At 39.1% G+C, this 27212-nt stretch overlaps 1 protein-coding gene across 50 annotated transcripts in view; it reads right to left on the minus strand.

Moving 5' to 3' along the window:
- The window catches only part of SLMAP (sarcolemma associated protein), an 84973-nt gene that overhangs the window by 22778 nt on the left and 34983 nt on the right, over positions 1 to 27212 (minus strand). For 10 of the 50 annotated variants that reach the window (XM_083419365.1, XM_083419332.1, XM_083419375.1 and 7 more), the window contains exons 3-15: positions 24998 to 25145; positions 23030 to 23102; positions 21408 to 21444; positions 19455 to 19517; positions 16716 to 16811; positions 16354 to 16425; positions 13792 to 13932; positions 12646 to 12783; positions 12351 to 12519; positions 12211 to 12261; positions 10940 to 10990; positions 7414 to 7476; positions 2448 to 2504 (exon numbers count right to left, since the gene is read on the minus strand). In XM_083419365.1, the coding sequence (XP_083275491.1) occupies positions 2448 to 2504; positions 7414 to 7476; positions 10940 to 10990; positions 12211 to 12261; positions 12351 to 12519; positions 12646 to 12783; positions 13792 to 13932; positions 16354 to 16425; positions 16716 to 16811; positions 19455 to 19517; positions 21408 to 21444; positions 23030 to 23102; positions 24998 to 25145 (1159 nt within the window). Of the gene's footprint in view, positions 1 to 2447; positions 2505 to 7413; positions 7477 to 10939; positions 10991 to 12210; positions 12262 to 12350; positions 12520 to 12645; positions 12784 to 13791; positions 13933 to 16353; positions 16426 to 16715; positions 16812 to 19454; positions 19518 to 21407; positions 21445 to 23029; positions 23103 to 24991; positions 25146 to 27212 lie in introns of all 50 variants that reach the window. The other 40 variants (XM_083419348.1, XM_083419352.1, XM_083419345.1 and 37 more) reach the window with 7 other exon arrangements.

The raw sequence follows: 27212 nt of genomic DNA on the forward strand, positions 1-27212 counted from the left end.
GTGTGCTAATGAAAATACTTTACTATAAAGGTACTAAAGAGACCTGTCAATCTTATTTTACAATATAGTATGTTGAAATCCTAATAAATTTCTTGCTAGCCCACTATTGTGATTTTTTTTTTCTGCAGCAGCAGCAGGAATGCAACTCATTATTTCCCTATATGGTTATAGAAGAAACAGCTGGATCCTCTGTGCAAAATCTTGATGAGTCATCTGAGACACAGGCATTTAAAAAAGCAGTTTACCACCACTGGGTTTCATTCTTGATTTTAGATTATTTTTAATACATACGTTATAAGGGTCAGTATAAAATAAACAATACCAAATGTCAGGAAAGGCTGAAGACAAAGGGCCCAACAATGTGCACAAGGATGCAAAGATCCACTTAACTGGCTCTACATGCTCAAGGAGAACTGTATTTATGTTTCTTGAACATCATCTCCTTAAGATGCAGAGCAAAGGATTCTGCAATGGATGGGAGCTGCAAAGCAGCTTGTGGTATGACATGGGGTAATTCAACAAGGCCACTCTCCTGGGTGCAAACCCATGGCCACAAGACCTCAGACCCTATGATTACCTTGCAATATTTTTCTAGATTATTCTAAGTTTTCAAAGTCATTCCACAAAATATTTCACATTCCCAAGTAATGGAATATTTTAAAAAACCTAGGTTATGGATTTCATTATAGGATACTGTCACAGAATTCTCTCAAAGTTATTACCTGCTACTTCAGTATGAAAGGATAACCAATTGTCCAATATTAAGTTTAGTATCAAAGGAAGCTGCTTATATTAGGCTAGGCTATTTATCTATGTAGCCTAGCACTATCTGCTTAGATTGGTGGTAGCTCTGCCGGGTTCCAGTCAGAGATAGTCATCTTTATCTGCTACTTGTTTTGTTTTGTTTTACACTAGAGGAGATTTAACCTGGGCTCTTCTATACACAAATTATTTGCTCTCTATAGCAGGCATGTCCAACCAGTAGATCGGGTCTTCCTCACCCAAAACAGATCAACAACTTTGGCTTCTCTCCAAAAAGCTAAACAACTTTGGTCAATCCAATGAGAGGATTAATGCCAGTTTTTTTAATAGTGGGAGTAGATCGCCGTCTCTTGGGAGTTGGACATGCCTGCTCTATAGGAAAGGCATTAGTCTCTTTCGTTTTAGCCTTCTTTTCTTTCCTGAAGGAGCGTCTCCACCCCCATCGTTCAGCCCGGACACTGAGATCCAGCGCCGAGGGCCTTCTGGCGGTTCCCTCATTGCAAGAAGTAAGGTTACAGGGAACCAGGCAGAGGGCCTTCTCGGTAGTGGCGCCTGCCCTGTGGAACGCCCTCCCAGCAGATGTCAAAGCAATAAACTATTTTACTTTTAAAAGACAACTGAAGGCAGCCCTCTTTAGGGAAGTTTTTAATGTCTGATGCTGTACTGTTTTTAATATTCAGTTGGAAGCCGCCCAGAGTGGCTGGGGAAACCCAGCCAGATGGGCGGGGTATAAATAATAAATTTTATTATCATTATTATTATTATTATTATTATTATTATTATTTTATAACATTATACTACTATATCAGTTCAGTTTAAATGAAATTGATTCTAAGTGACACACTCACTTTGTTTTACCAGAATGGCTTTTCTTTACCTAGTTTACTTCTTTTCATAGTTTTTGTCTCGTTTTAAAACTATATTAAGTTATTTAAAACTTCATGACAGAATCTTTTTAAAAAAATAGATAGAATGCATTACACATCAATGAAAAAATAACTCGCCATTAAGCAAGATAATGCTGGCATGCAAGCATTAAGTTACACTTGTGTTTATTGTCTGCATTCTTTTCCAAATATGGCATGCTACCTACACTTTGCACAAAGAAGAACACACTGGAGGGTGATTGCATACAGGATTTGAAAACGGTGAATTTTCAAAGACGGTAGTTTAAAAATCAAAGGATACACACTTTGAATTATGTAAATTTTGATTATCAAAAAGTGATATATACAGTTTGAGGAAATCCACAACAGCAAAGTTTTAAAAACTTGAATATAGTTCATGTTGAGCAGAAAATTCTATCAATAATTTACTGCACAGGAAATCTTAGAAATGCCATGACTTCACAACTAATTACAATTTGTAACAGACATGCTTTTGAAGTGACTAAATTTCCTTTTTTTTCTGAACTGGACTGAATACAATTCCCAGGTTAAAAGTAATAAGATGCAAGTTAAGTCTCAAATGCGCATGTTTCAAAACTCTTTCCATTCATATTGTTTTCTAATACAAAAACTGGTATTGTTATATTCATTTACTTGGAAGTAGTTTTTATAATACACCAAGCAGTAAGGCTTGGTGTATTATAATCCCTCAAACACTCCTCACACTTGCAAAACAAATTCCTAAACACAGATTCAAACATTTGCTACATGCCTCAAAAGCCAATTAATAAAACTAACCTTTCAGGATCTTTGTTTCATCCACTCGGGAAAGATGTCCTTCGTCTATGAGCTTGTCTGGTGAACAAAATAAGGGTTACTATCCCAGCTCAAACTATGCAAGCATTTCTTTGTACACGTCTCTAATACACATTCCATGACCAAATTTAAACATGGCAACATTACCTCACACTTCTCTGTGCTGGAATCAATGGAACTTTTTCAGTCCAAAAACCATTTTAATCTTAATTATCTATGCACAAACAAGATGATAAATTAATACGAAAATGTTGCCAAAGGTTTGAGCAAGCCCAAGCTACTGAACTGAAAGTTGATTACGAAATTAATAAAGACATTTATAAATTCTACAACAGAAGTGTTTTAAAACCTGGTATTAAATATAATTTGCAAACAGTGAAAAGTATATAAAATTAAGTTGATATTGCTCCTATGGAACCTGAGAGTGACCTTATACCCACATAAGTTAACACTATGGCTGAATTCACCTACAAGAATATACTCCTCTGGTACAGAGGTCTTTTTTCTTTGTGCCTAACATAGATATGCATTATCAACACTATATAGTGGTCACATTCCTTTACCAGGAATAATAGTTTTGAAAGCTGGTGCTCAACTCTTGCTATAACCGTGTCCAGAAGTGAGGGAAAAGACAAGAAATTCTGGAAATGTTTTATACTTCTAGTGCACGTTTCCTGCAACCCAGCTATTGCTTTACATGGCTGAACTTTGGGGAAGGCGCAGGGATTGAATATATCAGGCATGCTTCTTATTAGTTGGCAATTGGTTGACAGCACACCAGTATTTAGACTGGTGGTGTTTTTCCAGTAACAATCCCCAATAAGACTTGTAAGTGGGAACTAGAAGAAGATTGGATGAGGGCACACAAGCATGGTGGCCTTGTGCTTTGTTAGCAAAATAATGAGGCAAGTGGGGGGAGAACCACAAACACAGACTAGGCAAGAAAATAAAATTAAGTTAACATGACAACGTGGAAAAATCAGACTAATAGGCCAAAAGAAAATATCAGTGGAGAGAACAAAGATAGGAAGAAGAGTGGCAAATTAAGGGGTCAAAGAAGAAGAGGTAGCACAAGACAGATGTGGCAGAAAATGAGATCACACATTCTGTACTATTCTGAATGGACAAAAGTAGGAAAATAAAATGGCATTGGAGAGCTGAGGAAATAATGGTTTCAAATGATTATTTTATGGTTAAGTAAATGTTATTCATTTTCATCATTTCATGATTGCAGTATTACATCATGTATAAACCATCTTTAGCAATCAAATTTCAGGGTTTTCATGTCATCTACCAACTCAGCCTTAAACACTTTTTCAATTCAGATAGTTCATGTTTGTTAGATGAAGCTTTATTACCACGTAATCAAGCTGTAGGACACATCTGAGTGCTATAAATGCCTGTATGAATCTCAATTATTTTATCAGGCACTAAGCAGCTCCACCTGCATTTTTACTTGATAAACTAATAAAAGGAAGCCTGCTCAGTGCTACTAAGCAAGATAAAAGTAAATGCCTTTTTTCATGGATGAGAGAGTAATGCCAGAGCAGAATGTACTTAAGAGGTGACTGTTTCAGGGCTTTTAAGACAAGCAGACAGACTGATGAGAACTAGACTGCATTTCATACTATGGAAACAGAAACTAATGTTTGAGGTTTATGTCATGGATCACTGACAAGCCTTTTCTATGAAAATAAAATCTGCTCAAAATAGGTCAGCTAATAAATACCGTATATAGGACTTCTGTGATTACAGAACAAATTGGTCACTAATTGTGAGGCCTATACTTTATCTAAACTTGCATATAAAAATGCTATGCTACTTAGAGGTAACCATCTTCCCACTGAAAAAACAAAAGCTCTTTTCTTACATGTACCTGACAGGGCGTAACCATTTAATACTTCAGGTAAAGAATTTCAGGGACCTTCTTCCTCTGATATATACATATTTCAACCTATTGTACCATAACAAGATAGTGAGCATTAACTGTGTAGTGCTTCTTTCCCGAAAGACCAGTTGGTAAACTTGTGCTCAATATATTGTTTTTCAGTTTGGCTGTAACCTAATATAGATTATTCATATTAATCAGTTCCTTAGGCATGACGTCAGCGATCTCAGATTACCAGATCAACCTTCAAGATAAAGTCCATTGTCTCTGGTCTAATCTGAGTGATGGCTGATCCCCAGGGGCTGAAAATGTGGCCACACATTTTTTTAAAAAAATATTGACGGTAGATCTACTGCCTTACTGACTGCAGTTTCTTGAAATAACTCAGCAAAATATTATTTTCCTGACATAGTGTGTTTAGTTAGAAGTGTTCTTAAAGAGTGAATTCCACCCCCCCTTATAATATTAGAACTTTTCTTTCCCATAATATTAGAACATACAGCCATCCAACGAAGGTAAATGGTGGGAGATTCAGGATATCAGGGCTCTGACTACCAAATACTGGTGAACAGCAGAAGGAGTGCTTCTGTCCTCATATCCTGCTTGTGGGCACCCCACAGGTATCTGGCTGGTCATTGTGGGAAACAGGATGCTGGACTAGATAGGCCTCGTAGTATATATATGGTGTGCACCAACCACAAGGGTTGGTTGAGACCCCAATTCAACACTATGGAAAACAGTCTGCCTAAGTCTCAGATGCTTCATGAGCTGCCAAGTTTGGCTTGAGCATCTTTCTGAACCCACTTTGCTCATACACATACCATCTGTACTAGAAAACGAAAAGCCAGTTATAACCGCCCTCCCCTTTTTTGTCAGATGAGGATGAGCTCTGCCAAGTTACAGGCAAATAGGCCAAATGTGATTATTTATTTTTAAGGAAATGTGCAACACCTATTTTATTGGGGGCATAATTAGATGAAAATTGTAAAATTGTAAACCTCAGATCCTGCCAGAATTTGAATAGTTGAAATGGTTTCCTCACAAAGGCATTGCACATAAACCCTAAACTATGGCTTAGCATGACGTGAACAGGCCTTGGATTCTTACACTCTTCTTTTCCTTCAGTGAAGCCACAAGGAAGAAACCGAAAGCTTCTACAGTTCCAAGGTGGGTTAAAAAAGATATTTAGTGTCCCTGGAGTTTGGTGGGCAATTTATCAAATAACTTAAGCTATGACAAAGGTCCCCTTGGGTAAGAAACCCACTGGATGGGGAGGGGAGAACTAAAAAAGGATTCACTTTCCAAGTAAAACAATTCCCTCTGGTTACATGGCTGACCTGTCAGTCACAATGGTAAGCCTTTCTCTGTCTTCTCCTCCTTTCCCCATCACCCTACACTGCTGTTATTTCTAACCTAGAGACATTGCTTGTGTTTTAAGGAGACACTTGTATTCAGGACTTTTTTGGCATCTGAATCACCAAGAGCTTCCTGATTCAACTTGTGCCACCTTAAAACCGATCCCTCCTTGCCTCTGACAGGTCCAAACTTGAGGTAGCCCACTGCTCTGGGGACTCAGAGTTTGTCCAAATCCAATGCACACCTCTAACATATATCCTCTTGTAATAAACAAATGGCCTCAAGCAGACTTACAGCAAAGCTAAACTATCAAGCAAAATAAAATAAATAAAAGCAATACTCAAAGCCTCCTGCTTTTTTTTCTCCCCCCCCTCCCCCTCCCCAATAGCTACTGGAGAAGGGGCAGGTGGCTTTTGCCAGAGGTAAACCAATACCTTGCAGAGAGCTTTGTTCCTTCCTCCTTCCATCTCTTTGAGTCTCCCTCTTCTTTTTTCCCTTCCTATCCTCCTCCTCTCCTTCTGGGCTTCCCCCAACCACATAAAATTAGGCTAAGGGCCACAGGTGCCCCACCCCTCTTTAGCAATCTTGCAAAATAAACAAGATGTGAATTCAACAAAACCAACTTTAAAACCGATGGTCTTGGTTATAGGAACTATATAAATATATACTTTTTAAATTAAGATTACAAATGATAAAAACTGTATTTAAATAACATTTTGCCCATATGCAATATGGGAAAGATTACATAACACAAACCCAAAGAGAAAAATGCAAAAATGAAGAAAGCAGAAAAATAAGCACTGAAATCTGTGAAGAAATTGAGGATGTAAGTACATTGGGGAAGCTACTTCCACCCCTGCCCCACTCTACCCCACCCTTTAATGCCAATCCAGTACATTTTTCTACCAGCAAATATGCTATATTTAATTTTTAAAAGCCTTCATGGAATACATAATAACGTGATAATAGTCTTGGAATGATTGCAAAAAGTTGGAAAACTGAGGAAGACAAGGATGAGGTACACAACAAACTGTACTGAACTACTGTCTTTCTGGAGCATGCTGAACATTTATTATTATTATTATTATTATTATTATTATTATGCCTAAAATATTGCTTTTTCCACAACACTCTCCTAAAGACGTCCAGTGGAATATATCCTTCTCACTTTCCCCAAGCTGCCTGTAAGCTATCCTGGAAACTCAGTGACAGGAAGAATTTGGATCCTTTTAATACACTCCAATCATTGTGGTATTTGGGCACCGGAGACTTGCTGATTTACTTTGAACAATTCTAGTGAAACACTGAAAGGGGAAACCTGCACATCTCCCCTATGATCATATGTGAGATCTCCCTCTTCTATTTGCCCAGCTCACTATGGAGGGATGCATGAAATCTCCTCCAGCTGTAACACTGGAATGGTAGAAGTTGGTCTGCCCTTGATAAGTTGAGTGAGAAAATTCACCTGAGGCTTGGAGTCAGCTGTTTCAACTAGATTCACTATGCTCAGGTTAAGTCCCCATCTGGATTTCCCCATTCTACTCATGATTGCAGGCTACCTTTCCATAATACTATAGCAACAACTATAGTTCTCTTCTGTTTTTCAGAGCACTTCAAGAATATAACTGTCCCAACCCTAGTACTGAATATATGATACTGTTTTTATAGACTTTGTAGTGAATGTGATGAATGCTCTGTACTCACTCTGGCACTCTATGAACTGATGAATAAAAGTGCAGTCCCCTCCACTCTTTGAAAGAAAGTGCTCTAGTAAAGAAAGAAACACCTTTTAAGTTCATATCTCCATCTTTTTGAGGGCTCGTGACAAAATGTATAAGCCTCACAGACATCAGGGAAGGGAGGAGAATTTTTCACCAAAAGGCACAAGAAAGAAAAGGGGAGACACACACCCTCAAATCCAAAGGAAAAGCACCAGCGTACTGTAGAATATATTGAAGGTGTAAATATACACATTTGTAATCTGCATGTTTACATCTTCAAAATTTACAAGCCTCACAATTTATATTAATGTACGTTACTACCGGTGAAAGTTAACCTATACCAAATCCAGATTGTATCAACAAGGCACTTTCTGTTGAAATACAAATACCTTTAGATTTAAACATTTTAAAATTGTTACCCAACTCAGAAATTGGACACAATTTTAAACTACCTTCAAATTACTAGGTCTCAACAGCTGGACTTGATTCATAACATATATTAATTTGTGAAGTTGGGTATGGCTAAAGTAAATAGCTGGAAAGGATTATACCTGTTGTTTAAGAGTTGTAGTTAAAAGGATATTTTCAGGCTTCAAGACAGTTCCTTGAAATAGCTTTCATCTCACTAATGTCTAACACAGGGGTGACAAACCCTCATTTTGGGGGCTTGACATGGTCCCCAAAACAAAATTTCCTGACCCCACTGACTATGGCATCAGGGACAAATAAATAAAGTAGTGAGCTAGGGTGGGTGGCGCCCAGTGTCCTGATGGGGATGGGAATTGATCATCTCTAGTAATCAGATCAATCATTTAATGAGAAGTGGGGTTGTGTGCCTGTGTGTATATCTGCCTGCATGTGTGAACACACACATATGAGTATCTGTATGCAAGAGTGTGGTATGCCCCATGGAGGATTGGCCATGGGTGAATGTGTCCCTTGGGCCAAAAAATGTTAGCCACCCCAGTCTAACAGGTTAAAATTTCTAATCAGTTTAATCTGTATTATATACATTTTCCAAAGAAGCTGTTAAAGTGCCATTTTAGTCAGAAAGGAAAAAATAAGACCATCAAGTTTGTTTGGTTCGGAAATAATTATTTATCTAATGCCCCCTCGCCACCATAGAATTTCATTAGTGAGTGAGGATTCTAGCCTGGTTTCCCATGCCCAAATCAAGTAGTTGCCATTTCACCATCCAGACCTCAATGTATATGCACACTGTATATTGTCAAAGGCTTTTGCAAACTTCAAAACAAATGTTGCTTCTGCACATTTAAGCTTTGAAACAAAACTGAGTCCATTTGAACAGCATTATCAACTGCATATCTAGGATCGGACAACAGGTCTCTCAGTGTCCCACAAAGGGGCCCCATTATCGCTTACTATGGTGATGGGGGTGGCCCTCTTTCCCTGTGACAGCAAAGCAGCAGCCCTTCAAAGAATCTGTCCTGACAGTGGGGCAAAGCTCCCATGTAAGATGATATGCAAAGTGCAGGGAGCAGAAGTTGTGTAAATGACTGAGAAGAGAATGGCCTCATCCATGCTAACTAGGGCAGAATCGCAAGGGAACTGCCAGATTACAAAAAGTGGAACCTGAAGAGTGGGAGAAGTTCTGAGAAGCAATAAGCCCCACTCCGTTCACAGAAAAAGAGTAATGGTACAAGACCCTGCGCTATTACAGGTCTACGAGAAGACTGGATTGGGCAAGCCCAGGTCCGTGTTCATGGATGAATGGTAGTCCTATCTGTTTTCTCGCGAAAGCTCTGAAACTCAGGCTACCAAAGATAAAGAAAATATGATACAGTGAAAAGAATTTGTTAGGGAAACTGAGCTTGTTGTAGGAAGCAAGGAAACAATATGGCAGAAGGAGATTCTGTTGAGCAAACTGAAGAAAAACGTGAATGTCTAGGGACAAGTAAAGTTAGGAACTACAAGAGAGGAAAGGTGGGGAAGGGAATGCTGGCAGTACAAAAGTAAAAGAATAAGTGGATCTGCCTGAGAAAGGCCTGAAGAGCAAATGTGCAAGCAATGAGCCCTTGTGAGTAGAAACATTACCAGATCGTTATCACTTGGTAACTCACTAAACATCCTGCCTTCTGAGACTGTGGATTTTTGGTCAACAAAGCTGTGGAAGAAAGCTCCACAAAAGGAATAGTTAATAAGAGTCACTGCTTGTCAATTCCAAGTAAAACATATCTCCACAGAGATCGTACAAGATGATAAATGTGATGTGTGACAGCAATGACTTTGGCCTGGTTTGGACGTAAAAGGAACCAGAGTTTGGGGGATTGCTATAAAATACCACCCGCCCACTTTTGAATGCAAATTCCAGCCACCCTCTTCAAACTGGGTTCCACATTTAATATTATCTTTTCGACAACTGTGATTAAAATGAAAGCAAGGCATGCTCCAAAACTCATTTTGAGTCCCTGTTTTCAATCAGGCTCTCAAAATGGGTAGAGTCAAACACCAGGATTAATTGTAACTAGGGTTAACACTGGTCACACAAGACCAAACGAGATAAAAGGAGGCGGTGGGAATTTGCATGCAAGAAGAGAGGAGGAATGGAATCCTGATCTTGATTCCAGTGTTATGTTCTAACTGGGTTTTGTTCTGACCACTACAGCTGATGAGGCAAGCCTCTAGTCTGTTTTAAACATGACTTGCTTCTTTAGATGTGGCAGTGCAACAGAGTAAATTACATAGAAAGCTACAGGTGTCCAAAAGGGTCCTCTGCATTCCTCAGATCCTATGAGGGAAGTTAAGCATTTGAAAAGAAATGAGAACATTGTGTGCACTCATGTTGAAGGATAAGTTAGGAAGTGATCGTGCTTGCAAATTTAGCATCTTAAGATGTGAAAGGCAGGAACATTTTAGAGTTAATTGGCAAGCAAAGCAAAAGATTTCTAGGGCTGCGATCCTATACATGCTTACCTGGGAGTAAGTCAGATTAAACTCAGTGGGATTCCTTTTGGACACGCAGGTATAAGATTGCCCTGCAAATTAACTTGGGCACCCTTATCCATTTTGGAACATAGTACATTAACAGTACCCTGCAAAGGACGACTGAAGTTTTCATCATTTTGATTTATTTTGAGGCAGAAATTTGACGTCTTTTTTTTTTTTTTAAAGTCTCCAACCATCATCAGAGTTAAACTTGAAGAGCCACTGGCATTATTGTCCTGAACTGCCATGTTGATGTATCTGCTTTTATTACTGTAATTATTTTCCTACAGTGGACAGATATATTATACTGATATACTCTGTTACTAAAGTCTCACTAGTATTGAAAACTTCATGCTCCGGCTGATAGTAGAGTATCCATGCAAAGGCATGTCTAAAAATACAAAATTTAGAAGCCAACACCAAGTGTTTCTTCAGTAATATATTAACTTATTTTTTGTTGTAAAAATTAGAAAAAATATTAACACGAAACAAGCAAATAACCAAAAATAAGCTCAAAATTAAAACCACCACCACAAAAAAGGCAGTCATTAAAGATACTCTACCTTTTTCAGCGCTCCCATTAATTTTAGGAATGAAGTCATCAACTTGTATGCCTAGAATTAACAAAGGTATTAATTCTGAATAAGCAAAGTATTCTGTAGATATGGGTGCTGACTTTCTATATTGCTTAGGACTGATTAGAAGCAGAGACACTCCATTTTCAGGTGGCAAAAGTGAGCTGGGCATTTGGGGTTTTAAGGGGGTTAAATTTCAAGGGCAGGGTTGTAAATCTCACCAGGTCTTCCCTAGCTCCTTATGGACCAACATTTTCAGTTGCTCAGAATCTCCTCAGAATGAGTGCCATTGTGAGGGGCATCTGATGAAAGAACCTTGCCCTCCTCCCTGGCAGCCACCACTCATCATGCCCCTGAATGCTCCTTTGGATAACATTCATTCTGAGGGTATTCTAGGGTGTTTCATTTCATGGCTGTAGCTACAAGAACATGGGAGCAGCACTGGCGAGTTTCAGGCCCCCTGCCCTTGATATTCAGGAACAAAGGAAGCTGCCTTTTACCAAAGGAAACCAGTTGTCCATCCAGCCCAGTGCCAGTCAATTTCACAGATTGTCAGTCACTCTCTAAGGCAGTGTTTCCCAAAGTTGGGTCTCCAGCTGTTGTTGGACTACAACTCCCATCATCCCTAGTTAGCAGGAACAGTAGCCAGTGATGATGGGAATTGTAGTCCAAAAACAGCTGGAGACCCAAGGTTGGGAAACACTGCTCTAAGGACCTTTTGCAAAGTATATGCTATGGTCACCCCCTGAGCTATTTGCCCCACCTCTCACAAAATGCAGTTCAGTTTTGCTACCCAGTTCAGTCATGAACCTTCCACAAAACATGGGCCAAACTTCTGAAACCTCTATTAATACTTTATCCTTCAAGCTACTGGAAAATAAGAAATAATCTCAATTTCCCTCCTTTGAGCAGCAGAATTTGTCACATATCACAAGTGCCAAAATCAATATACCATCCAAAAATAATTGTTAATGATGTCATAATTCTTCCTTAATTGCATCACTATAATTGAAAAGTTGCAATAGTCAAGTTCACCTTTTGTGTTGGGACTTTTAAAAAACAGTGCCCTCTACTGGTATTTTCTTGAAACCATGGTTTATCAATAATCTAGAAAATAAACTACAATAAAACTAAAGGCATCATTTTCAAACATTCTTACAGTCTGTGATCTATAGCTCATTTAACTGCTTTGCACAAAAGGGGTACAATTTAATAATCAAATTTCAACATTAGGCAAAATACTTTAACATCAGACCTACCTAAGCTGTTGTGTTCTTTAAGAGCTTTCTCCTGAAGATGTTCTAACCGGACTGCAAACAGAATTCCAAAAAAACATATATTTCACAGTTTTAAAGAAAATATATATATGATAAAAACATGTTTGAACTACTGGACTGACCTTGTAAAGCAGTTAGCCGTTCATTGGTGAAGTCATTATCTGCTTGCAAAGCCTCTATTTTTGCTTGAAGCTCTTGCTCTCTCTCTTCCATCTCTTCTATTTTGTGCTGCAATTCCTTTTTCTCAGCCTGTCCCTTTTGCTGGATTTCTTCTTGTCTCCCTTCAGCTGCCTGTTCAACACCATGAAAAACAAGCCACAGATCAGTACCTATGGATGGCGACTCCAGAAAAAGAACGAATGCAAAAGTCATGTTAGTTCTGGAACCAAAACGTGCGGTTAGAAAGACCGACTGTACCTTTAGTTTGTCAGTGAGATCTTTAATTTCATTTACAGCTCCATTGTATTTGTTGGCCAATTCCCGCAATTCTTCCTGAGTCCGTTCGTTCATTTCTTTCAAGTGAGTACATTCATCTTCGGTGTTGCTTAAGCTTCGCTGTGAGAAGAAAAATTGCACATTGAAGCCAAAAATCTATTGAAACCAGAAACTTTTATGTTACTCTGTTTTTAAGATTTATTATAACTGTGCAATGTATGAGAATTATAGCAACCATTTCCCAGAGAAATGGCCTCCTCTCCTTCAACTGGGGACAGCCATTCCAGAAGTGGGGGAGCTGGGAAGCAGAGCTCACTACATCAGCTCTGCTATGGCAAGCCAGCTCCATCAGGAACCTCCTTCCACAGCTGGTCATTATAGGAACAACTGTTTAGAAACTGGTGCCTGTATTTTCATTTCCACTTCCTTCTTCCCTCCCTATCCCTTTCCCCTTGGGTGTCGTGCTTTTTTAGAATTTGCTTTGATTGTATGTAAGCTGCTCTGGGAGACTTTTTGGCTGAAGAGTGGAGTACAAGTGCTCTAAATAAATAAATAAAATTACTCAAAACATTATTTTGCTAAGCATGCTGCCCTTGCCCACTCCCCAATCAAGCAGAAGACATTGTGCAAGCTCAGGGTCTCCACTGGATTCAATCCTACTCTTCTAATCCTAAATACAAGGGGCAATCAGTTTGAGTACAGTTTAATTTTGAACAGAGGTGTGCATAGTGTGAACTCAACTTTAATCAAAATAGCCCTGCCATTTTATGATCTTTATGCATATGCAATTTTATGGGGGGGTTTAAAAAAAAAAATTAAAGTGACAGTTCAAGGCATTAGTACGAGCATACAAAACAAAAACCTGAACACATGCCTGAGAAAAATGCACAAGTCAGATACATACATTCCAAAGAAGAGTTGTTTGAGCAGGGAGAAAATACCTCCCTAACTTTGCAAGATAAAACCCTATTTTAAAAAGGGTTAAATCTCAGAGTCAGGAAATAAATCTCAAGACAAGCAAAAAACAGCAAATAATAATAAAAATGTTGACATATTGATGTTTTATTTTCATGGTATGGTGGCAAAACCCAGTTTCAGGAACATGGCTAAAATGCAAATGATAAATACCTCCACTTCAGAGAGTTTTCTGACCACTTCAATTTTTTCCTGAAGGACCCGCCTCAAGGACTCTTTGGCAGTTGTCTCATAGTTATGCTTGTCTTCCTGTAATGCTATAAGCTCCTTTCGCAAACTATCTTCTGTTTGATTCTGTAAGCAGAAATGCAACATGGTGGAAATCTTAAAGCCACATGCTCATATTACCATTTACAACAGTATTACATTAAGTTATGAAAATATTTCATCCATTTTAGGACTTCACTAGGGTTTTATCCTAGGAAATTTGGTATTCCATTAAAAGTTCCCCACCTTGTCCCTCATGATGTCTGAAACATTCTTACCCTTTTTCAAATGCTACATTGTCTACCATTCTTGAAGGCAGATTTACTTCTGAGAAGTCATGTCAATATACCATTTCAAACTGAAGCTACTATGCTTGTGCTATGCAAAATTCTAAGGTTTTTTCCTCATTAAAAAGAGAAAAGAAAAGGGGGAATGTTTCAGGGATGTAAGAGAGAGGTGCAGGCATAACACTGACTCCTTAACCATAGTTAACAGCCAGGAGCTAACTTCGGAAATGCATACTCCCTTCCTTTTCAGGAAATACAGTCAATCTCGGCTCCCAAACAGCTCCATTTTCAAACGATTCGGCTCCCGAATGCAAAAACCCCGGAAGTAAATGCTCTGGTTTTCGAACGTTTTTTGGAAGCTGAACGCCCGACATAGTTTCCGCTGAGTGCAGGAAGCTCTTGCAACCAATCGGAAGCCATGATTCGAATGTTTCGGAAGCTGAACGGGCTTCTGGAATGGATTATGTTCGACAACCGAGGTTTGACTATATTAAAGACACACGCATATGTAAACTATGGTTAAAGAAACATCAGCAGAGACCTTAACTGCAAGGTGTCTGCTGATGTTTGCTCAACTGCAGATAACACTAACCAAGGCTCCAGCTTAATCAGGATTTAAATCAAGCATTAAAATGTAATTTTAGACCTTGATTAAACAAGAATCATATTAACATTAACCGTACTAAAGCTCTATGCTTATGTTTCACTTAGTTCTTAAGGCAAAATTAAGCAGGTAATTCCCTCCCGAGGAAGGAAGGGGGAAGAGAAGATGCTATCATAGCAGGTGCCCAATCTCTTAACCAATGTTAAGATGATGACAATGCTGCATTTGCAGCAGTCCAGATCTGTGAAGCAGAATTTGAGGAAACATGCAGTGAAACCACAGAAAGCAACAATGGAGTTACAGGATTCTGTGAGATGGTTACATCTCTCTTAATACCTTTGCATTTTTTCTTTCTTTCCCCATTCATCTGTGGTAATTCTTGGATACAAATGAGGACCAGAAAGGTGTACAAAGTCTCTGGATAGGCCTGCTCATAAAATCCAGCCTCACGCAGCTAAGCCACTAGTTGACACCCAAGATCTTTGGCTATCTCACGTTGATTATAAAAACTGCTCTGCCCTGGCTATTTTAAGAAAGCACTGAATGACTAACCCAGATAAGCTCCCCCTGCTCTCATGGCTGCAGTGAAAATAACACTTCATGCACAGATTGCAGAGTATAAAGTCTGCCTATAAAGCAGTCATTTGACTTGATAATTTATATGATGATTTAGAATTGTTTTAATGTGAATCAGTCAACACTGCTTTTGAGGAACAAAGATTAAAATAACTTATCTAATCAGAGTAAAATGCACACTAAATTTAAATATTTATTTAAATACTTTAAATGATGGATAATTTAAATATTTATCCAAATAATGGATACAGTGGTACCCTGGTTCCCAAACGGCTTAGTTGACAAACAAATCGGCTCCCAAACGCCACAAACCCAGAAGTAAGTGTTCCGGTTTGTGAACATTTTTGGAAGCCGAACGTCTGTTTCGGCTGTTGGCATTGTTTCCAGGGCCAATCAGCCAATCAGAAGCCGTGCCTTGGTTTGTGAACGTTTTGGAAGTCAAACGGACTTCTAGAATGGATTGAGTTTGAGAACCAAGGTACCACTGTACTCTGGTTTTATGAGCACCTCATGAAAACAATAAACTGAACACGAAAACAGAAGGAACAGTGAGTGGCAAGACGAAACACATTTTTTCAGAACTAACATGATCCTGGTACTGCCACACTGAATGGAAATGGCCACTGGCTTAGAATGCTTTTAAAATGTCAACCAGGACAAATTTCATTATACAGTCATAGACCCAATAAAAGCAAACACCAAAATCATACAATTCCTTGAGTACACAGAGTTCGTTTCCCCCCTATCGCTGGCTTCTAGGTATCATTGCTACATGAAACCTCCATGTCTAGAGGAAGTATGTCACTAAATTTAAAGGTGATGAGGGGAGGTGGCAACAGTGGAGCAAATGGTTCCCTGCCCTGCTTGTAGGCTTCCTGTTAACATGTGCGTGGTCACTGTGAGAAACAGGATGTTGACCTAGGTGGACCTTTGATCTGATCCAGAAAGGCTCCCTCTTATATTTGCTAAACAAATAATACATGTTTTGATATTATCAAGTACTCCAAGTTCTCAAACTCTAAATCCAAGCAAACTACCTACTTTTGAACATGCTTGTAGTTGGTTTCCCATAACCTCTAACCTTGATAGTAGTCTATCTTCATCTATCAAAGCCTGTTAGAAAGAAATTCAAGCACATTCGTAAATTAGCAGCATCTAATACGGTAAAAACACACAGTGAGTATTTAATAAGAACGTGGGTTTTATGCAATACTATACTACCGGGGAAGCTAAGTGGTGTCCTCCAGATGGTGTTTGACTCCAACTCCCATTGCCCCATACCACTGGCCATGCTTGACAGCATTGCTAACTACACTTCAGATTAGTTCACAGTAATCTATAGTTATGACAGATACGTAGGTGCACTATCTGAAAAGGTCCAAAATCAACATCACACAAAATACCTGCCAACTAGTATCTGATGCCTCTTGCGTGACAGCAAGCAATCGCTGCAAGGTGGCCAATTTCTGTTCCAACATTTGTTCCCTATGTAAGGCTTCCTGCATTGAATAAGAACCAAAAAAAAATCCTATTAGTAACACACAGTAGCAATAGATATCAGCACTTACAAAGTAGAGTTAAGTGGTTTAAAAGGGTGAGAGATTTCAACACACTGTCTTTTGTACCTCAGTGTTTATAACTAGATACAATTATTTTGGCTGAGCTGAGACATCAATGAACTCAGGTTCCAATATATGCTTAGAATGTGTTCTGGCCTCTTACAGATGTTGGGGCCCATCTCACCATAGGCTTTGTATGAGTTTTAAAGACAAAAACACTTCAAGGACTACTTCTGTTTCAAGGAAAAGAAAGCAGCTCAGCAGCTATCAAAGTTCAAAGAAACTGAAAGAACAAGGCCAATTTCTCACCAAAATGTTCAAAGTTATCTTTACCAAAAACCACTAGGTGGCATACTTTACCCTTCTTTATTAAAAGGGCTTAGTAATCAATAGGAATACAGGCAACCCCCAATTACGCAGGGGTTGTGTTTCGAGTAACCACACACATACATGAAATCATGTATAATTGGAGCACCCATTGGAAAAGCCTGCAAACACCCTCTAAAACTCTGGAAACCCTAGAAAAATCCTTTGAAAAACCAGCAGCCCAGTACAAGATGGGCAGAAATGGTGGTCATGGTGGCACTCAGTCTTCCTCATTGCTAGAGGACGATTTTCAAAAAACAAGTGGGGTAGACCAGTACCCCGAGGTGCTTGGCTGTGGGTCAGATTCACTGGGTAGGGCTGGTGGTGTCTTGCAGAGGAACATGGTGATGGGCAGCTGGTACTTCTGTCTCTTCAGCTGGTCAGGGCACACTTGGGCAGCCTCCTGGTCCATGGATGCAGCTTCACCACAGGGGCCAACATTCTTTAAACTGAAGCGACTTTGAAGCAGGCCAGCCAACCGGAGCTGGCTTAGAGCTCCTTCACAGGAGTGTGAATAAACCTGAGAGGCTTCTTGTGCAAGGTGTATCTGTCGACAAGGATACACTGGCAGTTCATGTCATCTAGCCACAGGTCCAGGGCCTCATGTGCCTTCACCAGGGCCTCATCCCGCGCCTGGCTGGGACCTTGGCAGTTGTAGGTGTACAGGTACTCACTGCTCCGCTGCCTGGATTTTCTTCTCCCGTATCCTAAAGGCACGTATGCTGGACTCATTCTTGCCAAACGTGCGTGCCACGGCACATACGCTCATGCCATGCCAGAAGCAGTTCAGCACTTGCAATTTCTCCTCCAGCGTGGGCACCACTCGCTGCCTCTTCAGTTTCTCGTCACCAAAGGAAGGTGATGGCGCCTTGCATTTAGGTGCTGCCTCAAAGAATGGCTTGAACATCTCCACCCCAAACTCTGCCAAACTCCGTCACAATCGTTCCCTCTCAACCTCCTTCCTCAAACTCCAACTCGCTATAGGCCTCAACGGTTGGTGCAAGGGCTCTTGTGACTGCAATTGCAAAGCCTCGTGAGATTGCTAGGTGCTGTTTTTGCGCCTTTTCCTGACCTTTCTTGGCTCTTCTGAGGCAAGTTTAGCAATTTTTAAATTCACTTCTCTGTTCAGCACAACGTGCATATACACGGTAATGTGCATAGTGAACACGTGTAAATGGGGGGGGGGGGTTGCCTGTATATCTTCTCCTTAATCAGCTCAAAATACAACTCCTTTACCACTACCCCCAAAATTGGCTGCACTTAATAATTTTGCACATAATACTACTACAATCAGAGGTTTGAAAATTGACACAGGCAGTTTCCAGAAGTCAATATTAAAACTGTTGAAACTTCCAGAGTGTAACCCTGCATTGATTGCATTCCCACCACTGGTTTTGGAAGCAGTGTACATGCATTAGTCTCAATCCATAACTATCCGGTTGTTTTTATGAAATGCTGCATTTTGATGCATTATTCCCCAAGCCAGCTTCAATCCTAATTGAAACCTAGATGTTTTAAGCTGGTAATGTGTACGTAGGCCAAGAGAAAAGAGAGATTTATATGGCTCACTCTTGTCTACAGTCCAGGAAGAAATGGATCAAAGGGAATACAAAAGGGGTCATGCCAGATAGCCCCTCTGGGAGAGCTGAAGTGCATTTAATTTTATTCCTTGTAGGTTAAGTATACTAGAACTTCGCATAGATATATTTTACTAGGATATAAAGGGAAAATGCCAATTGAGAATGGGGCTTAGGAGCCTTGCAGGAAACATGTTCACTCCTGCAAATTGGTGTTCCAATCTACCTTAAATTTCATTGGGTATCTTGCCAAAGTGGGTACCAGATATCAGGGGGACTGGTTGGAGAGCAGCTACAGCAGTTTGGGGGCAAGACTGAAAGATGCTGCACTTGGGAGACAGAAGTTAGGAATACTAATCATAACAATGAGCTGAGATTAAGTCAATACTAGCATGCTACAGATACTAATTATGACTATAGTGCATGCATGGCAAGGGAAACACTTGGAACTGCTTTCTAGAATTTCAAACATTATAACAAGAAAGTCCATTATATGCATGATGTCACTAGCTGATCCAGTCTCAGCCTTACTCTTATTTGCCACACAGAAGCTCCTAACTGATTATGTAGAAGAACACGCAGTCAAACCTATACAATATAAAGGAACAGGAATTATACATATGCCCAAAAGAAAAGTTACCTGTAGATACTGAGAAAGCTGAAACAGTTCCTGAGAGTACATACTGGGAGTGTTAGCAGCAACCTGTGAAATTGAAGAACATATTTCTCTGAAACCCATAATACTTTCAATGTATATAAATTAAACCGAATCAACACATTCCCTTCTTTTCTTATTTTGGTTGTTTAACTCTCCTCTTAATCCATTCAAGCACTTATGCAAACAAGTGAAGGCCTGTCATCAGTAGTTCACTCGATTTATGAAGTTATTAGCAAAACTGCAACAAAAAAAGGCTTTTATCCTCTAAAACTTTTGCAAGGACTTCCTTAATATCAGCATAAATGCAAGTTACTGTAATAAAGAAAAAAGGACACATGTATACATTTACAGAGCATCCTTATTATGAGCTAACAGTTACCCCTATTTTTTCTTTTTATCACTTTTTGCTGGCCACCCTCAAATTATAAACTATTTGAAAGGTAAATGGAATTCCATTTTTTGTATACAGAACAGTTAGTATGAAGCAATGTGCTGGGGGGGTTTTTTTGTTTGTTTCAGCAAGCCTACCCAAGCCTAAAGCCTACCCTTTTAAAGATGTTTTATTCAATTTTCTTTCTTTTCATTTTTTGACATGCTGGTTTTTTGTATATTTGTCTTATTTCTCTAGATTTCTGTTACCTTTCTTATGTTGAAGAAATTAAGCTAGTAAATTGCTTAGCAACTTGATAGAGCATATTAATATGATATTAGTCATGGTACTGGAATGTCCATTGTGCAAGAAACCGTACGCACCCAGCCAATTGTAAAAGAATACATGTATGTACCTGTAAAGCACAAGCCAGCTTTTCAGTCAGCACTGGTCTTTAATCTATATTTACAACAAGCTTAGTTAATTCAGGATATCTATAATTAAATTGTTGGGTACTGCACCATTTAGGACCGTATACAACTATAGCACAGTATTGGAGGCTAAACATAAAAAACTCATGGTATTAAACATCCTACCTCTGACTTTTATATTTGGGTTGTCTGAGAAATCTTATGTTAAAAAAAGCTTTCAAGCCCTAACTGGATAGCCAAAAACCAACCTTGGCTTATCACTATGGTTTGTTTGGAGTAAAGCAAACCATGATTTTTGGTTCAGAATGCAATGCTAAGTCAGCAATCATTGTCTGTTTTGCCTCAGCATAAGAAGGGAGAAACAAAGCAGGTGCAGGCTTCTTGTACATTGTAAATGTAGCTTTTACACCAATTCCTACAATCACATATTAACTTTTAAAAATATATTCTTGGTTTTGTTTGTTACTATGTTATTTATTTTTTGTTTTTATATTGTAAACTGCCCTGCTATCCTTGGATGAATGGCGGTACAGAAATTTAATAAAGAATAATAAGACTCATTTAGCTGCCCAGAGTGGCTGGGGCAATCCAATCAGATGGGTGGGGTACAAACAAACAAACAAGACTTATTTTTCCAAAAAGCAATTCAAGGGGGCGGGAATTATCGAAAGATGGGTTTATTAATATCTAGAACAATTTAAGACTGCTGATCTGTATGTGTCCTCCTAAGTCTGTACACATGTCCTCATAAGTTTTGCTGCGTTGAATTTATCTTATATTGCTTTTAAGGCTTAAAGGGTAACATTTTTCACTATCATAACAAAAATTAAAAAGCAATTTGAGATGGCATAAATTTGTGCTTATATAAAAAATGGAATGCGTGCAGCCCTCAGGCACATTTCTGTCTCAACGCTTTCTTCAAAACAATTTGCTGTATCCCACTTTTTGACTGGCATCCTCAAAGCAGGACGCCCACACTTTCAAACAGTATGGAAGTTATTGGGGTGGTGGTGGTGAGGAGATGTACTCAGGAATCAATATTCCCTTCATGTGTCTTTCAAAGCACTTGGCTCTTTTTAAAAGTGTTGTTTTTACGTCTATGTGTCAGAAAGAAAGAAATGTTCTAGGACTTACCTTATCAACAGGACTTGGTAAGGGAGCATGGATGACACTGTAGAAGAAAAACATCACCATTTAAAATATTATTATCCTTCTATACCCTGAATAGGGTTTCATTGTCCCTGAAGGAGCAGATTTGCAACCTGTGGGTGCTTCTGGGTCCAGCTTTGTTGCTGGAGGCTTTGGTAGCCTTAGTGGCTAGAAGTGTCTTTTGCCAACTGAGACTAGTATGGCAGCTAGGACCACTCCTGGGTCAGGAAAGCCCAGCCACAGTAATTCATGCATCTGTTACTTTCAGACTGAATTACTGAAATGCACTCTAGGTGGGGTTCCCTTGCACTTGGCCTGGAAACGGCATGCAGTGCAGAATGCTGAGGCACAGTTGCTGACAGCAGTCGGATCCTGTCAGCATATAACACCTCTGCTCAGACCTGCCCTGGCTGCTGATTTGTTGCTGGGCCGAGGCCCTTAACAGCATGAGACCACTTTAATTGAGAGATCGCCTTACGCCACATCCAGCAACTCAACCACTTCGATCTGCAGAACTGGCATTGTTACAGGTGCCACATAAGACACTTCCCTCATTTTTAAGCTAATGAACTTTTAGCGTGGCAGCACCCACACTTTGGAACTCCCTGCCTATGGACATCAGGCAGGTACTCTTTTCGGCACCTGCTAAGAAGGCTGGCATGTGTTTTAATCTGGTTTTTAGCTTATCATTGGTGTTAATTATTTTTTGAAAGTTTTAAATAGTTGGTTTTTTTGGGGGGAGATTACAGTCAAACATAACTATGCATGAGTGCTAGTTAGTGCATGACTGAGTAAAGGACCAGAGCTGCGTTGCTAAATAGACTCAGTGAGGTCATGCCCCCTCGCCCCCAGAGAAGAAGTGAAGCTGCTTTCCTCTTTCCCCCTTCTTGCTGCACTGTGTGACCAACTAAGGAGGATGTGTGTAAGCTTGCTCCCAAGCTTACAGCATATTCTGCATTTTCTACGCAAATGTGTTTTTGCCTGTATTATCTTTGTTGCTGCATGGAATAAGGCATGACTGAGACTTTGAATCTGTAAGTAAAGCATTTTAAACTTAACGGCATGTGGTCTGCTCATTGCAAGGGGGGGGTAGAAAGAGGCCAGTTGCTGTGTGCAGCTGAATGGGTTAAAAAGGTCTAACATCCTATATTCCTAACATTAATGTGCCACTTATTTTTATGAGTTTAATACTCTGCTACTGGGGTTCTCTGTATACTAGCCCCACTTTTTGAATATAGGCACCCAGACGATTCTTTTGTTGTTCACCCACACACATGGGTCCACAGGGATTCATATAGTTATTTTCCCGATTTTTAAAACTTTTTTTTTTTACTGGTAATTTTATTGTTCTTTCTTTTTGTAAGCCACTTTGAGGCTTTATTACAAACAAGCCGTATATAAATCTTGTGAAATAAATAATAAATAAATAAATCGGATGTCTCGAAACAGATGAGCACTTAGGGTCTTATACCAAAACGGGTGGTGATGTCCCTAGCTCTGCAATATTAAGGTCATTGTATTAGACAGCAGTTTTAGTCCTGGTATGTAGAAATTCTTAACCATCTGAAACATGTTTGATATTAGAACAACTGCCAAGTTACACTTACTCTGACCGTAGCCTAGCTTCCATACCATCTGGGAGAAATAGTTTTATTGTTGAGACAATGCATCCATGGGTGACTGGAAAGAACATTAACATTGTAAGTTCTAAGTAAGTATTCAATAAAATTAGTCACTGAAAAGTGGAAACAACGAAACATTCAATAACACTGAAGTAATTCTGTCTGACAAAGAATAAAACAGTCAAGTGTACAAGCAAAGTTAAACAGAGGATGATTGGGTGTTGGTATCAAAAAGCTCAGACAGACTTAAGGCCCATGCCACTCTGTGATGTCAGTCCAATTCTGAATTGTTCAGACAGCAGACACCAGAAAACTGTTTAAGACTGGGCAACATTTCAGACAACTCTTGAGGATCACAAAAAACCACAAGCTTGAAAACCACAAGTTTTCAAAAGTTATGCAAAAACAAGTACATGAAAATTAGATCAGTTGCCTAAGTGTGCAAGACCAACCTTAGATCACAAAGAGTAAGACTAAGAAACCCTATACTATTTCAGGCATGTTGATGAATTAATTTGGGGAACAAAAAGAATACTTTGCAACAATTAGAGGAGTCTGTAAAAAGCATAGTCAGAGATACATGATAATATGTGCTTGAGAAGAGCATTTCCACCTCAGGTAAAAGAGATTCGAAGCACCAGGAACAGTATTTTACACACTTATAGTTTTTTGGTTCCTCTTCCAAAAGCAGCCCTCCTGACTCAAGCTCAAATGTCCTAGAAACCTCTCTAGAGCATCAATCCATAAGATGTGAGGAGATGCCACTGAAATGTAGGTAAATTCCTTGTGCACAACAAGTTTTTGCATAAGCACACTGGCTTCATGCATCGTGGTAAAAGGAAGCTAAATAGAAAAGGTAGTTTTTATCCTAAGTGATATATTGATTTGAATTTAAATGCTGAAAAGAGAATTACCTGCCAAATTTGTTCAAATGGTGGTCACTACTTTCATGTGTAAATATATTTTGAAATACATCTAGCCCAGCTAAAAGAAAAGCATACACTGTATGTTCCAGACTAGCCAGTTTAAAAACAAACAAACAAGTGTTAAATAGTGAGCTTATTGCCAATGTGCTATAGAGTGCTGGGCTCAGCTATGAAGCATGCTGGGTGGTCTTGGACAAATCATATTCTCCCATCCTAATTTCTTGTGGCTGCTGGAAGCCTGCATTGAAATGTTGATCTTGGAGAAGGGGCAGGAAATAAATAATAGTAAATAAAGTATCACATAGTAGTTCTATGGCACGGAATTCTACTTCTCCCTCTCACGCAATGCACTAACATAAGAAAAACAAACAAGATGGGTATTTAGAGATAAATATCATCAAATACAACACCTAATGTAGAAAAAGAAGTGTTGAGATTAAAACATGTTCAGATGTCCATGAAGAGCCAGTCATCCTGATGAAAAAGCTACAGGTTTCATTTTAAAACAATTGGGAATCATATCAAGTTTCCGATAGACTGCTTCCCTTAAATCACATTTTATAAAATGTGAAAATTATGCAGGTCCACCAGTTTTCTTTTATTTAAAGGACCTCTGTGCTCCCCTTCAGTAAAACTATTAGGGCTAACTAATAGCATACCATAAGTCTGTAAAGGCGCTGCCACACTACGTGGTTTCTTAAATGTGTATTTGCATTTGTGTATGTTGTTCTTCTAATCAGCACTCATAAGGGAGGTGCAGTCTTGACTGGGACAGCAGCACAAATGGTTCTGACAAAAGCTGGAAGGGTTAAAAGCATATCCACCAGCACTATAATACCAATCAGGATGGTATATCTGCCTGGATGCATGAAGAGATGCTTTTAAGAAGATACTGTAAAATACCAAATCTAAACTTTAAAGTTTAGATTTGCTTTGCTTTGCTTTTCTTTAAAGCTTGCTTATGGATAAAACATACTTGAGATTCTCAACTTAAAAACAGAGGAAAGAAAGTGATCCGTACCCTTACCTTTCCGCGTGTTCTCCGTCACATCTACGCCAAATTGAATGATATCACCAGACAGAATTTCACATGGTGGGCTTTCCTCAGATCCTCTGCTCAATCTCTGACTATTTATAAAGGTACCATTGCTACTCTTAGTGTCTTGAAGATAGAACTGTAAGAAAAACAGATAAATTTAAGTCACCTGCAAGAAAAATGTTACATTAAAGACTAAAGGCAAATCCAAGTTTAAAATGATTGTCAGTCCACAAATGGGTAAATAAAAATAGCATATGCATAATTATCCCACTACACATTAAGAAGTAATGATAATAACAATAATTCCTGTTATCACATACTGTATATTGTTGTTGTTGTTACTACTACTACTACTTCTACAGCATCATGAATGCTTTCAGAGCAAACCAAATGTAAAGAGTTGCTTCCTCAAAGAGTTTAGAGTCTAATTTTGAGAGTTGTAGAAAAACAAAAGGGGGGGGGGAGAGGCAAGGAATGAAAGGAAGAATGTACAAGACAAGCGTAATATGGGATGAAGGTGAGCAAGCACAGTTACATATAACTGGGGGTGACAGCTTTGTTGTAACTGGGGGTGACAACTAAACCATTAAAGCCAAATGCTTAATGGGTAAGGTGGGCTTTGAAAGAGATAGCAATATGTAACAGTACTGGGTGGAGAGTTCTGGTTCAAGGGCAAAAAAGGGATATGTAATCATTTCAGAGGGCAGAAGACCCTTGGGTGACTGTGAGTGGTAGAGTTGGAGGAATGTAGGGATATATCAATAAATAAACATGAAAAGATAGTTTGGGGATGGCTGTGGGGAATAGATGCAAATAGTATGGGAAACCAATGAAGATATTTAAGGAAGCGCATTGTATAGACTGAGAGATGAGAGAGAGAGTATGAGCTGGCAGCAGAGTTCTGGACGGGGCTGAGAAGACTAAGACAGTGTTTTAGATGATACTAGCATTATACATGGTGTCATAGTGTGGTAAGATAAAGTTAGGGCAAATAGTGAAAAGGAAGAAAATAAAAAGTGATGGCTTCATGGAGGTCAAGGGGAAGTGGCTTTAGTTGCTTCGTTTCCAAGTAACCTATTAACACAAGTTCCTTCCTTTCTCTCCAGAAGCATCAATTTTAAAGGTTATGGGGATTCGCCAGATAGCACATAAAATAATGTTTTCACACCAAAATATATTTACATACACTGGTTGCTAGGTGAGTGAATGCTTTTCAGTACGCTTTGAGAATCTTTTACATACCCCAAACAGTAGTGGATTGAGAATACAAGAATATATTTTTAAAAGAAACATAACAATGAATAACAAAAAGCCGAGGTGGGGAGCCTTTGGTCCCCCAGATGTTCCTGAACTACAACTCCCATCCATACCACCAAGCATGGCCAACAGCGAAGGATGATGGTAGTTGTAGTCCAGCGACATCCGGCATGCCAAAGATTCCCTGCACCTGACAGAAAGTGCTGCATCATCCAAGTGAAACAAATAACTTCTTATTTAACTGCCTGTTAAAAAGGTATGAGCTGCAATAATGGACATATTTACATACATTTAAATATCCTAAATATAAATAAATGGTGTTTAGGAATGCATAATTGAGAATCACAGCTACTCTCCTACGTCAGCACAACAATCAGATACAGTTCTTTTTAAGAGATTACTGTTTTAGATTTCTAAAAGATTTAAACTTTTTTGTGTGTGCGATACAATTATTTTTCTAGGAGTTTTTCAAGCATTAGAGTAGGTTGGCACATGACCATTAAAAAAACTTGCTCAAGTGCCACTCCTGACCCTTCTCCTTTGACATACTCTCTTCACGTTCAGTGTTTTTGTTCCCAACACACACTTCCATAACTAGGATCTCACCCCATGGCAATAAATTAGTCATGTCATCACACACAGGACAGGAAATACCTATCAGACAAGCATATACACAGCAGCCGTATCAAATGAACCAACAGGAAATTGAAACATCAAGCAAATTAAATTTACTTCCTTTCATTAGGAAAGAATAAAATACCTCAACAGAACAGTTTGTAGAGTTTGCTTATAATTTCTTCCTAGATTACACTACACCAGTGACCAGCAGCCTTATTTCTAACACAAACGCAGTTTGTTTTCTTTAAAACAATAACAGTGATATAGATACGTTCCATCACTTTACATCAAGCCTATACCATAGCTTCATTCAACTGTTGCCAAACAT

The sequence above is a fragment of the Podarcis tiliguerta genome (assembly GCF_965153285.1).
Source record: "Podarcis tiliguerta genome assembly, chromosome: 2".
Taxonomy (NCBI): domain Eukaryota; kingdom Metazoa; phylum Chordata; class Lepidosauria; order Squamata; family Lacertidae; genus Podarcis; species Podarcis tiliguerta.